The 12,255-nt window shown below is 42.3% G+C and overlaps 1 protein-coding gene across 2 annotated transcripts in view; it reads left to right on the top strand.

The window, feature by feature from the left end:
• The window catches only part of DOCK5 (dedicator of cytokinesis 5), an 87,454-nt gene that overhangs the window by 60,607 nt on the left and 14,592 nt on the right, over window positions 1-12,255 (top strand). For both annotated transcript variants that reach the window (XM_064472491.1, XM_064472490.1), the window contains exons 34-46: window positions 14-99; window positions 615-771; window positions 1,318-1,358; window positions 1,471-1,561; window positions 2,381-2,500; window positions 3,293-3,382; window positions 4,188-4,292; window positions 5,615-5,756; window positions 8,122-8,203; window positions 8,395-8,479; window positions 9,277-9,363; window positions 9,834-10,010; window positions 12,162-12,245. In XM_064472491.1, coding sequence (XP_064328561.1) covers window positions 14-99; window positions 615-771; window positions 1,318-1,358; window positions 1,471-1,561; window positions 2,381-2,500; window positions 3,293-3,382; window positions 4,188-4,292; window positions 5,615-5,756; window positions 8,122-8,203; window positions 8,395-8,479; window positions 9,277-9,363; window positions 9,834-10,010; window positions 12,162-12,245 — 1,347 coding nt within the window. The remainder of the gene's footprint in view (window positions 1-13; window positions 100-614; window positions 772-1,317; window positions 1,359-1,470; window positions 1,562-2,380; window positions 2,501-3,292; window positions 3,383-4,187; window positions 4,293-5,614; window positions 5,757-8,121; window positions 8,204-8,394; window positions 8,480-9,276; window positions 9,364-9,833; window positions 10,011-12,161; window positions 12,246-12,255) is intronic.

Raw genomic sequence — 12,255 nt, 5'->3', positions numbered from 1 at the left:
TTTGCCTTTTCAGTTTGAAAATGAGTTGATAACCAAGCTGGACCAGGAAGTGGAGGGTGGCCGAGGGGACGAACAGTACAAGATCTTGCTGGAGAAACTGTAAGTTCTATAAAGATCATGGAGGCTCTTTTCTACAAGGCTATTTTTCTAATACAAAGAAACCCTGATGCATTACTCCAGTGAATAGGAAGACAGTGCAGTTGACAGTGATCTTAATGCTATACAGGTATTCTGAGACTGATTGCCTTAAAATGATGCTTTTATTCTGGAGCAGCAACTTGCCCAACTTGCAGGGGCCAAACTGGCAAGGAGGTTGTAAGTGGAAAAGCTTGAGGACAGCAGGCTCAGAGTTAAAGCAAAATCAGAGCCTTGTTCTAGCTCCAAGAGTAGAACCCAGGGTTTTCATCAACAAGGCAGGCTTTGACCTGCCTGGCTTGGGTATCTCAGGCCTGTGGGTGTGGTGTGCCGTTCTGCACTGTAAGTCTCTGTTCAGCAAACACATCTGACTCGGTTAGCTGAGAGGCTGTTTGGGTAATTTACACTGAAGTTCCTCTTAGCACCGCTTAGACCCATAACTGAGTGTGTTCCCTTCTGTCTCTCTGGTATATCTGCAGCCTCCTGGAGCACTGTCGGAAGCATAAATATCTGTCTGCTTCTGGAGAAGTGTTTGCTTTGCTGGTCAGCAGCCTGCTGGAGAACCTTCTGGACTACAGGACAATCATGCATGATGAAAGCAAGGAGAACCGCATGAGCTGCACTGTCAATGTGCTGGTATGGGCAAGGCTAGATTTGGATACGGGTGCTTCTGTACTAACCTGGCTTTTGTGGATTCTGAAGGATTATTTTTTTGTAGGATTTTAAGTAATTCTTTTTGTCATTTCTGGTTAATGACGGGCCTAAACCAGGCTACCAGCCTTCGGCAGCTATAAAACATACAAAGGTGGACAGTCTAAAATCAAGCCACATGGTTGGTCCTTGTCTACATGGTGATCTGAAGCCCTGAAATACAGGCAGGAAAGATGGCTAGCTGATCGTTTGGGAAATGTGGGTTTAAGTCCCTGTTTCACTGCAAAGAGCCTGTATAACTTTGGAAAGTCATTTTCTCTCTTTGACTTACCCCTTTTCTAGAGGTGATAGGGGTTATGTTAAGGGGATGACTGCAAGGCTATATGCACCGAAGTAGGCAAAATGACAGCAAAGATCTTTGAAATATCTGGAACTGATGCTGAAGTTACTTGTCTAGAGGTGATTTATGCAAATCCTTTATGCAAAGCGCTTTACGTTGTGAAGGTTTGACTTCTTCTCTGTTCCTGGCAGAATTTTTATAAGGAGAAGAAACGAGAAGACATTTATATCAGGTAGGCTGTTTCCCTCCGTAAGCCTGTGTAGAAACCTTTATTTCTCTTGGTGTTCTATACGCTGACACAGGGGTCCTTCACATTAAGTAACTATTGCTTCTCATGCATTTAGGTATCTGTACAAGCTCCGGGACCTGCACATAGACTGTGAGAACTTCACAGAGGCAGCATACACTCTCCTCCTCCATGCAGAGCTGCTCCAGGTATTTTTTTAATCTTTCTTTCAATGTGACTTTGCATTACCTAGGTTCTAGTGGTCATTAAGGAGCTTCACAATTTTGCAAATTACACAGCAGCTAAATGGATTAAAGCAAAAATGTTATGAGCATCCATTTGTTACATACCCTCAGTGAAACAAAGTGTTGTAGTGAGCTGGGAGAAAATGTCCGTCTTCCAGGTCATAGTACAGGTTTTTTTTCCACTTCAAGTGTGGACAGTGTGAAATGCATTAGCCTAATCCAAATGAATTCGGATTTAAGTCAACCTTTTTATTTCTCCCACAGATTAATAAAGCATGCACATTCACTTAGTGCCTCAGCATAAGACCTTAAGCCAAAAGTCACACCAGTTTTGCAGATATAATTACACTTGTATTAACATTTTAAAGTGATTTTTAAGTATGACTAAAAAAATTGTACAAGCTCAGATGAATTCTTAAACCGATTTGAAATGAACTTTTCATGTAGAGAAAAACTTGCATGTAACTGAAGCTTTCTGGCTGCTTACATGTGTAGTGAGAGCATAATCAGGTGTTTTCCTGAGCAGCTGGCTGGAGTGGTTTAAGAAGTTACTGGGCGCTGGCTGCTTGTTATTCTAACCTTGCTGCTGAGATGCAGTGTTTGTGTGTGCACAAACACTGTTACGTTAGTCAGCCAACTCAGCTTATATCACTCTCCCTTTGCATTGATGATGGATTTGTCTTGAATGCTTCCCTGCAGAAGGTGAGTCTATCCGCTGTAAGGCTCTGTTATTCTGAAAATGTTCCAGTTCTTTCAACTTTGCCTTTCTTTCCTTTGTACTAGTGGTCTGAGAAGCCATGTGTCCCCCATCTCCTGCAGAGGGACAGCTACTATGTCTACTCACAACAGGAACTCAAGGAAAAACTCTACCAAGAAATTATCTCCTTCTTTGACAGGGGCAAAGTGAGTGTCTCTGCAGTGTTCCTACACATCGCTGGTAAATACTTGGCTTGGTGAAGGTAGCTGCCACAAGTTGTTAAAACAACTTCCGTTAAAGGCAGACATGATTCCATAACAGGTCTTCGATGCTTAGGCCTGTCTTTTTAATAGAGACCACAGTACTGGCATGAGCAGGGTATCTATTTGTCCTGGGGGTATTTGAATCCTTCTACTTCCTTGTTAGTTGAAGAGCATCGGAAAAACTAACCCTGTTCAAGATGCTGGGTAGGTGAGAAAACTATGGGTGTTTTCCTTTCTCCTTCTGGGTAATGGCTTTTGTCAGGCTTTTGCATTGCAGTAAGCATGGCTTACGTGGCTGATGCCCAGCTTGTGTTGGTTGCACTTTGGATAGACGGTTCTGTTAGGGTGAAATGAGGCAAACCCGAGGAAGGCGGATGCAGGGGATGAAGTACTAGTGTAGGAGGAGACCACCTGGGCTTCTCTCATTTGCTGTTTAGACATGTCCTTCCACCTCTTTGTGCCTCAGTTTTCCCTACCAGGAGTAACAGTAGAAACCTTGCTTTGTAAATCACTTTCAGAACTACAAATCAAAAGAACTGTGTGACTATAATAATTATTGCAAAAAATGTACAGCATGGAGTCTAAGGGAGAATTGGCAGTGCATAAAAGGACTGCCTGAATTAAAATCAGCTGAATTTTTTGTTTACCTATCTGTGGTAATGAGTGCTTTTAACTGAGTCTTTTATTTTGCTTGTGCTCTTCTTCCCCACCTGCCACCCTTTGCCCTCCACGGAGATGTGGGAAAAAGCCATTCAACTAAGCAAAGAGTTGGCTGACATGTACGAAAACAAGGTCTTTGATTATGAGGGACTTGGTAATCTCCTGGTAAGATTCTCCCCCCTCCCCCCCCGTTTTCAGCAGGCTGCTGGATGCTTAAATTAATATTGTTGAGCAGGCTAAGCCCAAACACGTTTATGTTAAAGACAAACAAACCAACATAGCCCCCATGGTTTTGTAAAGCTTAATATTAGAAGCATGTTTTCCTAATTTTTTTGAGGTGTGTGGTTTTGACCTTGTAATTAGCATGACAATATCGTGTGCAGATGTTTAGCATTCTTAGTGTTAATCAAATAAGGTAACATTTGCCTGGGCTATTTCCAGGCTTCATAAATCTCATCACTTTGTTATTTCTGTGATAAAACTACTGTGTATGAGTGCAGAACTATAGAATCATCTTGATTCTGAATTATATTTTTTAGTGTTTAAAGATGTAACCAGATGGTCTTTATGTTCTTTCGTATGAGAATCATCTGCCCAGTTTTATTTCTGCCAGTTCTCTGACATTTGTCACCATTTGTGTCTGCTCAGTTTCAGAACATGTTTATTTTTAATTTGTGTTGCAGTCGTTAAGGATTTCAGGTACCCTTCTGGAATCCTAAAAACCATGGTGGTGTTCTCATGTCTGCAAACCAGGAAGTGCAGTTTATTCTGGCCCAGACAACCCAAATATTTAACCAAGTAAATGGATAAGTAGGAGATACCGTATCAAAAAAACAATTGTAAACTGTCTTCTGTAGGGGAGAACTAAGAGCTGAGGAACTGTCACTGGGAATGGAGCTACAGTCTGGCCGTGCCCTTGGATACTCCAAAGTGAAAATGCTGATGACTTTTTTTTTTTTTTCTTTTTCAGAAAAAAAGAGCTACTTTTTATGAGAATATTATGAAGGCAATGAGACCTCAACCAGAGTACTTTGCTGTTGGATACTATGGTCAGGGTTTCCCCTCTTTCCTCCGGGTAAGAATTCTTCAGCACTCGAGTTCTGGAGTGGTGGGTACCCTAAAAGTCACAACTTGTGCAGAGCTTCCAAGAAAACTCAGGTGCCAAACTCCTTTTCCTTTGAATGACACTGAGATCTAAATCCCTTAAGTATTTCAAAACACGTCAATATATAAAAAAGACAAGAGACCAGATTTTTTGCGTTAACGGCTTTAATAAAGTTAGTGTGTTGCAGTAGGGTTTGTTAGATTATTGATATGTTCTTATATGGACTTAAACAGAATCTACGTTTTCTATTTGTGCCCTACACACTTCCACAGAAATACACTCATTGCCCTTAGATAATGTTCAATTTGTAAAGAGTTTATCCTATTGCTTTTCAGCCTGAAGCAACCTAATTGTCAGGACATGGATCATTTCAATGCTCAAGCACATTAGTGAGCCTGTCCCACGCAGAAGAACTAAAATGCAAAGATGCTTCCTGTTTGAGGTTGCTGCTAAGCATTGCTGGATCTATGCTAGCTGTAATACAAGATTCTGGCCAAAGTGAGTCAGATGGGCAGGGTGCAGCGTGCTAGAAAATATTCCCAACTATTATTTAAAATTCAGGAACATTTACATTTTCAGACTGGAGTTGTTTGAAGTTGCTGGCCTTAAATGGAAGCCAAGCTTAATAAAAAAGAAAAATGTTAGCTTAGGACTGTGCAACTGCATGGCATAGAAGGCTTCCCCCTCCAGGCTGTGTTCTGGAATCCATCTCTTCCAGAAACCACCACTGCTTGGTGCCCAGTTCGGAAAAACAATTGGCTGTGGTCTACTGTTAAGCCTGTAGTGCGAAACTGCCAGAGCTGGCCTTTTTGTTAATGGTAGCTGAAGAGAGTCAGGAATGGAACGGAGGTAAAACCCGTGTCCTGGTGCACAGAGAGATCCCTCAGTTAACTCGTACCATAAGCGGTCTGGCAAGGGCCAGGCAGTTCCCTGCATTAAAGAACTTTCTGGGTCACATGTTCTCATGCTTAAAATCAGTCCCCGAACTGAGATCTCATGTGTTGGACGTGTGAGTCCTTAGAGTGCTAGGAAGCATGAACGTGCTCGATAACACTTGTGTGTGGAACACTAATGTTCTAGACAAATATGAGGATGCTGTTGCAGGGCCTTGCTGCTGAGAGTTGCTGTGTTGTGAGAGAAGAAACACCAGCTGCAGTGATGTATTCTGACTGTCTGTTAAACTAGGAGACAACCCTTCATATAGACTAGATCTCTGAGACTACTCTGTATGCTTGGGAAGCTTTTTCTCGTTGCTTTGTTTAGTGTTAATCCTCTTCTTTTGCTGCCCACAGAATAAAATTTTTATCTACCGTGGCAAAGAGTATGAACGAAGGGAGGACTTCAACCTGAAGCTGTTGACCCAGTTTCCTAGCGCTGAGAAGATGACCAGCACTGCCCCTCCAGGAGAAGAGATCAAGTCTTCTCCTAAACAGCGTATCTTTTGGTTCTAATACGTTCTGGCACATCCAAGATGTTCCTCTTTCATAAAATAAGAGGATTTGTAAACAGCAATAATAAGCAGGGATCCTACTGCTCTAGGGGGACTTTGGAGGCAGGCACCTGGGCATGAAACTAAGACTGTCTGGGATTGCAATAGTGAACTTAAACATATTGAAAAAAAAGAGACAGCGTGATATTGTCGGAGTTAAACGAGTTGCTGTTGGGATGAAACCTGAACAGATGGCAGGTCAGGATTTCTTGTGCTGCTTTCTCAAGCATGTGGTGCTGACTGCTGTAGTATGTATGTGATCCAGTTTGGTACTTCTAGGTGAAAGAGGTAAAATACAGGCAGTGAAAGTGGGATATAAAGAAAGTGGAAGTATGCTCTCTTCTTGCTTGCAGTTAACTAGCATTTATGAAGTGGCTGGCTTCTGGTTTTTTCCCTAGAAGTCACTTTGTAAGATGTGTTAAGTGATCATGATGATGAAAGTTCCTTTTTTTATTTATTTTTTTTTCTTTATGCTGGTGGAACTCCAAACGGTGTGACGTAGCACACCACTAGGCTTAAAGATCCTCTTAACTGTGAGCGTGACCGATCGCAACCTAGTGAAGGTGCTTCAGATTCTTGTTTGTGACTTCCAGTCAATAGCAGATGTGCTCCTGGAAGATGTACATCAGTAAAAACCAAGTTACTGGGCTTCTAGCCCGTGACATATAGGCCAGACTAGAGAATCTGATGGTCCATTTTGGTCTTAAAAGTCTGTGTACAAAGGCACAACTCAAGCAGTGATACCAGATGCTTCCCTTGCAATCAGCCTGCCAAGCACTGAATCCACATAGGAAATTAAAATTCATTCAAGACCAAACTTGGTATCAAAAAATGCCTCTTCTATTGCTGCTTTGTTTCAGCTACTTCCTTTGCATCTGTTTGTATTTGTTCTAATGTTTTTGGCTCAAGATGAACCTGAACTGCAAAATTTGGATCCAGATCTGAACTCTTCCAAAAGTTTGGGGGTGTTTGGTTCCGGGTCTTTGGCATAGCCCCACTGTAAAGGGGAGCAGCTGCATAGCTTGGATTTGGTACAGGTTCTTCTCGGACTCTTACAAACACCTTCTGAAAAGTTGAGGAGTTTGAGTGCCCAAATCACTGTTGTGTTAGGCTGGCATTGATGGTTCTGTAGTTGGTTTTAATTTCATGCTTTTTCAACCTCTGTTGTTTCAGGCTCTTTTTTACTTTTGCTTAGAATCCGTTTCATCGCTCTCTTATGATAAAATGTCTTGTTCTTCCTTTGGTTGTTTCATAACAGCGTACTGGAGATACCGAGGGAGCTGTACTGTCTCAGGGAATGCCTACACCGTCAAACAGGCTAGTCTTCCACCAGTTTTGAAATAGAAGCTGTGTAGCATGCTTAGCATGGCATGAAGCCCAAGCTAATAAGCTCTCCTGAGAGAAGGAATATATTAGCTTGGGCTCAGTGCTTGATCTAATGTGGCTATGCAGTTTTGGGTTCAGATTTGGCTAGTATCCATCTGGCTCTTCAGTGCGGGCAGAATGACCTTGGCTTTGCTTCCAAAATGCTGTTTAGAACTACCCTCAGTGAAATAAAGGATGTATGGGGCTGCCCTGCCCACCAGTAAAACATTGCCACTTCACAGTGCAACTGGCAGGTGATTCACAGAAATTATCTGTTAAGCGGGTCAAATTGTTTATGCTTTGCTTTTCCATACAGGTTTTTACTTCTGTAAAGCCTTCAATACAGTCCTTAGAACTCCAGAGGAACGACATTGTAAGCTGTTGTGCTTGGGGATAATATTTTAATTATTATTTTTAAATTTCTGTCATGGTTCACAGGTGCAAAAGCTGAAGGTGAAGTAGATATTCACTGATTAAAAACAGCCTACTTCAGTTAGCTTTATTGCTTTAAAAATTGGGAGGGAGAGGCAGCTTCGCTGTACTGGAAGAATCTGACAAATAACTGCGGGGCAGTGGGGGAGAGAGAGGAGGCAGATGCATCCGTTACAGAACCTAGTGCGGAATCTTGTTTTCCTGTCCCCAAAGTAGAACTCAGTAGCACCCAGGCTTCCCAAGCAGTTCACCAGGGAATTGCCAGAGTTGGAAGTATTCGTACAGCCCTTATCTTTTTGGGCTTTTAGTTCACGAGGAGCGTACAAACTACAAGCAGCAATATAATGCCTGTGATTGCTGATGAACTACTAAGTATTTTTCATCAAACATGACAAGAGCACAGGGAATTGTTGAGAAGTCTGACATTTGATGTAAACAGGAAGGGTATTCCTCTCCCTCTCCTGTTTTCCCAAAAGGATTAATAGTTTTTCATCCTTAACTACAGCTTCTCAGATGTGCAGTGCTTTATTGTGAAGCCTGTGATGAACCTGCCACCTAATTATAAAGACAAGCCTGTTCCTGAACAGATCTTAAAGTAATTTCTTTTCCTTTTCCCTCAACATTTGCTCAGCTAGCCTAGGCACAAGGTGGACTGCCTTTGTGTCTCGTGTAAATTTATTGCACAGTCCAGTTTAGACGTGGTTGGTTTTGAGAGGAACCAGAAGAACGTTCCTGGGAGGAGGATGGGAGGTGGGAAGACTCACCATTTACTCTGCTTCTTTCTAGCTACTACAGAGCAAACGAGGTACAGCAGTTCACGCACTCCCGACCAGTCAGGAAAGGAGAAAAAGATCCAGACAACGAGTTTGCTGTGAGTCCTTTGCTTTTGATGCCAGCTGGCTTGGGTCTGTGGTCTGTGCTATGAAAAAACACTTCTATGCATTTAGTTGTTCATTTATTTGGTGGTATTTTGAGCAGCACTGTCACTATTTTTTTCCTCCACCTGTGGCAATGGAGTTTTGCTATTAAAATGTAGGAGAAGCAAAGGGCTGCAGTTCACATCGCGATCTTTATGTAAAGCCACTGTGATAATGTCAAGGGGCTCTGTAGCTGAAGTTTGTAATGCTCAAAACCCTTGATCTAGAATCTGTAAATATGGTGCTGTCTAAGTGCAGCCTCCTGCAGAGCACAGCTGTGTGTCTGGTGGATTGTGGATGATGTAGCCATCCTTAAGGAGGCCACCCTCTAACCGTGAAGGATCAGTTCAGCCGCAGGCCAACTTCTAAGATGTGCGGTGGAGAGTGAGCCGTGGATACCGTGTAATCCCACGTTTCCTTGCTGCCTGTGAGGCGTTCTGTTCCTTGTGTGTAGTGCCTGCGCATGTTGCCTAGAACTCTGGCTAAATATGCCATAATCCAGTCCTGCTAATAGTGGTCCTCATGGAGGATAACGGCCTACTGCTGCTAATGTTGATACCATTTACATAGTAGAGGTAGTATTTGTTGCCAAAAACACTGGGTTCCATCCCGATTAGTGAAGGTGAAAGTTGTTGTGTAAGTCCTGCCAGCTAGCGCTGAAAGCCTGGTTCCGTGCTCTATTGCAGAAGAGAACTGAGTTGCAAGGCCAGTATTTTCCTTACGTCTTAGATTTTTTTCCTTCTCTTACTAGAATATGTGGATAGAAAGGACAACCTATACGACAGCGTATTCATTTCCAGGCATTCTCAAGTGGTTTGAAGTCAAACAGGTTACAACGGTGAGTTCTGCATATGGGCTGGATCTCAACCCCTCCGATCTTTCGTGGAGTAGAGAGTCTTGCAACAGTTAGGACTGCTAGTCCTTCTGCTGTTAGATGTGGCACACCAATAACTTCTGCTTCACATAAAAGCACATGTCTACCTCCCTTGATGTGCTTGTCCTTTTATGCCATTCTGCAGACAGCTCTACCCGAGGCAGCAGAGCTCTGCACTGACTGTGTAATGCTCGGGAGAGCGGCTGCTTCTGTAACATACTCCACAGTCAGCAGCCAACTCCTAAACTGTTGTTCCTTCAGGTTTAGGTATAAGATTGTTCTTGCATTCATTTCTGATGGCAAGATAGTTAGCACGGGGGGTCCAAAATCCTCTGCTGGAAACTATTGGGCTGCCGTTCCTATCTGGTTAAGTTATTTAACTTCCTATTTGGTGGAGGTGAACGAAGGTTTATTCTGTTTCTTCTTTCCATCAGGAAGAGATCAGCCCCTTGGAGAACGCCATAGAAACGATGGAGCTAACCAATGAGAAAATCAGCAACATTGTCCAACAGCATGTCTGGGACCGGAGTCTTCCTGTACATCCTCTCTCCATGCTCCTGAATGGGATTGTGGACCCAGCAGTCATGGGGGGATACACCAACTATGAAAAGGTCTTTTTCACGTTTATCTGTAGCTCGGTCTGACTTCTGCAATGTCCAAGACCTGAACTGAGACATGGGAGATTCAAGTTCAGTTTTCAGCTGTTACTCAGACGCAGCGCATTCTGTAGCGCACTCTCTGTTCAGAGCTCAAAGAAGAGGAGAACAAAGATCAGAGATTTTCCCTAGATTGGAAGGTGCAAATCCCTCACATCTTTAGTGGTTTAGTGTTTAGTTTTAGTGCTGTCCGTTGCCACAGAGGTGCACGATCCAGCAATTTGGGCCTCGTTTACAGTGGTGATAACAACATGGTCCTACCTCATGGGGACACTGGGGTGCTTGGTCAGCCCCACGATGGGTGCAAGTAACAAAGAAAAGCGAAAGAGCCAACATTTCTCCATTCTATTCATACAGAATGGTAATCTATAATTCTCCATTCTGTTAATATAGAATGGTGAGGCAAATGAGGATTTCTTTCCAGCAGATAATCTGTCTGTGGAGCCTTGCAGCAAAGAGCATATATTTCAGGAAAAAAACCCAATGTTTCCTATCCAGGTTTATTCAGCTGACTTCAGTTGAACTGCGTATGTTCTTCCTTTATTGTGATGTTTAACTTAAGCTGTTTATTCCCAGTATCTAATGATAGTATTCCCAGCACAAAATACATTGCTTATTTGCACAAACTGAAGAGATGGTGTTAGAACACATTTAATTCTTCTCAGATGTGTTCCAGTCACATGAAATGAAGTTAAATGGAAGAGGGTCTGATTTATCTGGGGTCTAACCCTGCTGATTCCAGAGCAGTTGCATACTTTGCCAGGGCTGAATTTGGCCCTAAATCCTCCCATTTTATGAATTAAGGTTGACATAAAGTTTAGAATTACAGAAGTGGGAAAGCAGTTAAAACTAGGAAACACAAAGTATCTGTAACCACATCTGGAAATACTCATTTCTGGTTCATATTTTCCTATTTCAACTGAAGATCAGTACAGAACATTTGGCTTTTGTGGGCGGCTAAAATCTTGAGTTTTAATTGTTTCATTGTAGCCAAAAGCCAAAGTCTGCATTTTTAACATGCGCTTTCTTCTTGCAATAATTAAACACTTTCAAGAAAAATCCACTGGGACCTACCCGGCAGTCCCTTCACAGGCTAACCTCCTCTTGACATCAGCCTTTGTCGGAGTCATACCACCGGGCTATAAACACTTGTACATACGGTCCAGCTAATGGAACCCAGAACTAAGAAATATATGCAGGGGCTGAAATAGATGAGACGCGTTTTAAAACCAAATGAAAAATTATTATGGATTTTATCTAGGAAAAAAAAAATTTAATTCTTCTGGCCAGGAATTGTGATACATTTCAATGCAATGCCCTGCAGCACGTAATGTGAATTGGCACAATTTTAAGGCTTCAGTCCAGGGAAGTGTGCTTGTGTTTCTTCAACTTTCAGCTGATACCAGATTCTGTTGATTAAAGGTAAACACATAAGAAGTGTAGACTAAAGGTGCTTTGTTGAATCAAACTGCGAGTCAAACTCTCAACGCGGTCTTTATTTTTACGGAATCGTCATAACAAGCCCCATGTGAAAATGTTGTACTTAAGGGCTTAAATCATAAAGCTTAAGGAAATTGCAGGCGGGAGATGGCCTGTTCACCCTCTGCAGCTGAGGCTGTTTGAGTGTCATTGGGTGATAAAATTGAGAGTTCTGGAAGTGAGAACTCAAGAGGCCGGTGCTGCTACTCTCATTTGAGTGACAAGTAATGTAGCCTTGATTATTCAAATCAATACTTTTTTATGAGAAGGGAATTGAAGATGAAGAAAACCCTTGTGATGAAGTAACTTTTTCTATATGTCAGTGTTTCACTGAAAAAATAGTAAAATTGGGGTTTGTTTGGGGGGTTGGGGGTTTTATTTGTGGGGTTTTTTTGGGGGTGGTTTGGTTACTGTTTTGGTTTTTCCTAACAAAAAACCCTCTCTTTTCTTCCTGTTTCCCAATAAATGGTTCTTTGTCCCTCAGCTTTGTGTCAGGGAGATATTGAAAACAAACTTTGCTATGAGGTATAACACCAATTAATTGCTTTTAAAGTATAAGGATCTTTCACTCAGAGTTAGCCGTGAAAGCAACGTAGTGTCCGTATCATCTTCTCTCTTTGCTTTCAGGCCTTCTTCACAGAGAAGTATCTTCAAGAACATCCTGAAGATCAAGATAAAATTGAGCTGCTTAAGCAGCTAATTGCTCTACAGGTATCGTATG

Source organism: Phalacrocorax carbo, chromosome 24, assembly GCF_963921805.1.
Source record: "Phalacrocorax carbo chromosome 24, bPhaCar2.1, whole genome shotgun sequence".
NCBI lineage: Eukaryota > Metazoa > Chordata > Aves > Suliformes > Phalacrocoracidae > Phalacrocorax > Phalacrocorax carbo.
Note: the sequence above shows the minus strand (reverse complement) of the source record. Positions and strands in the feature narration are given on the sequence as shown.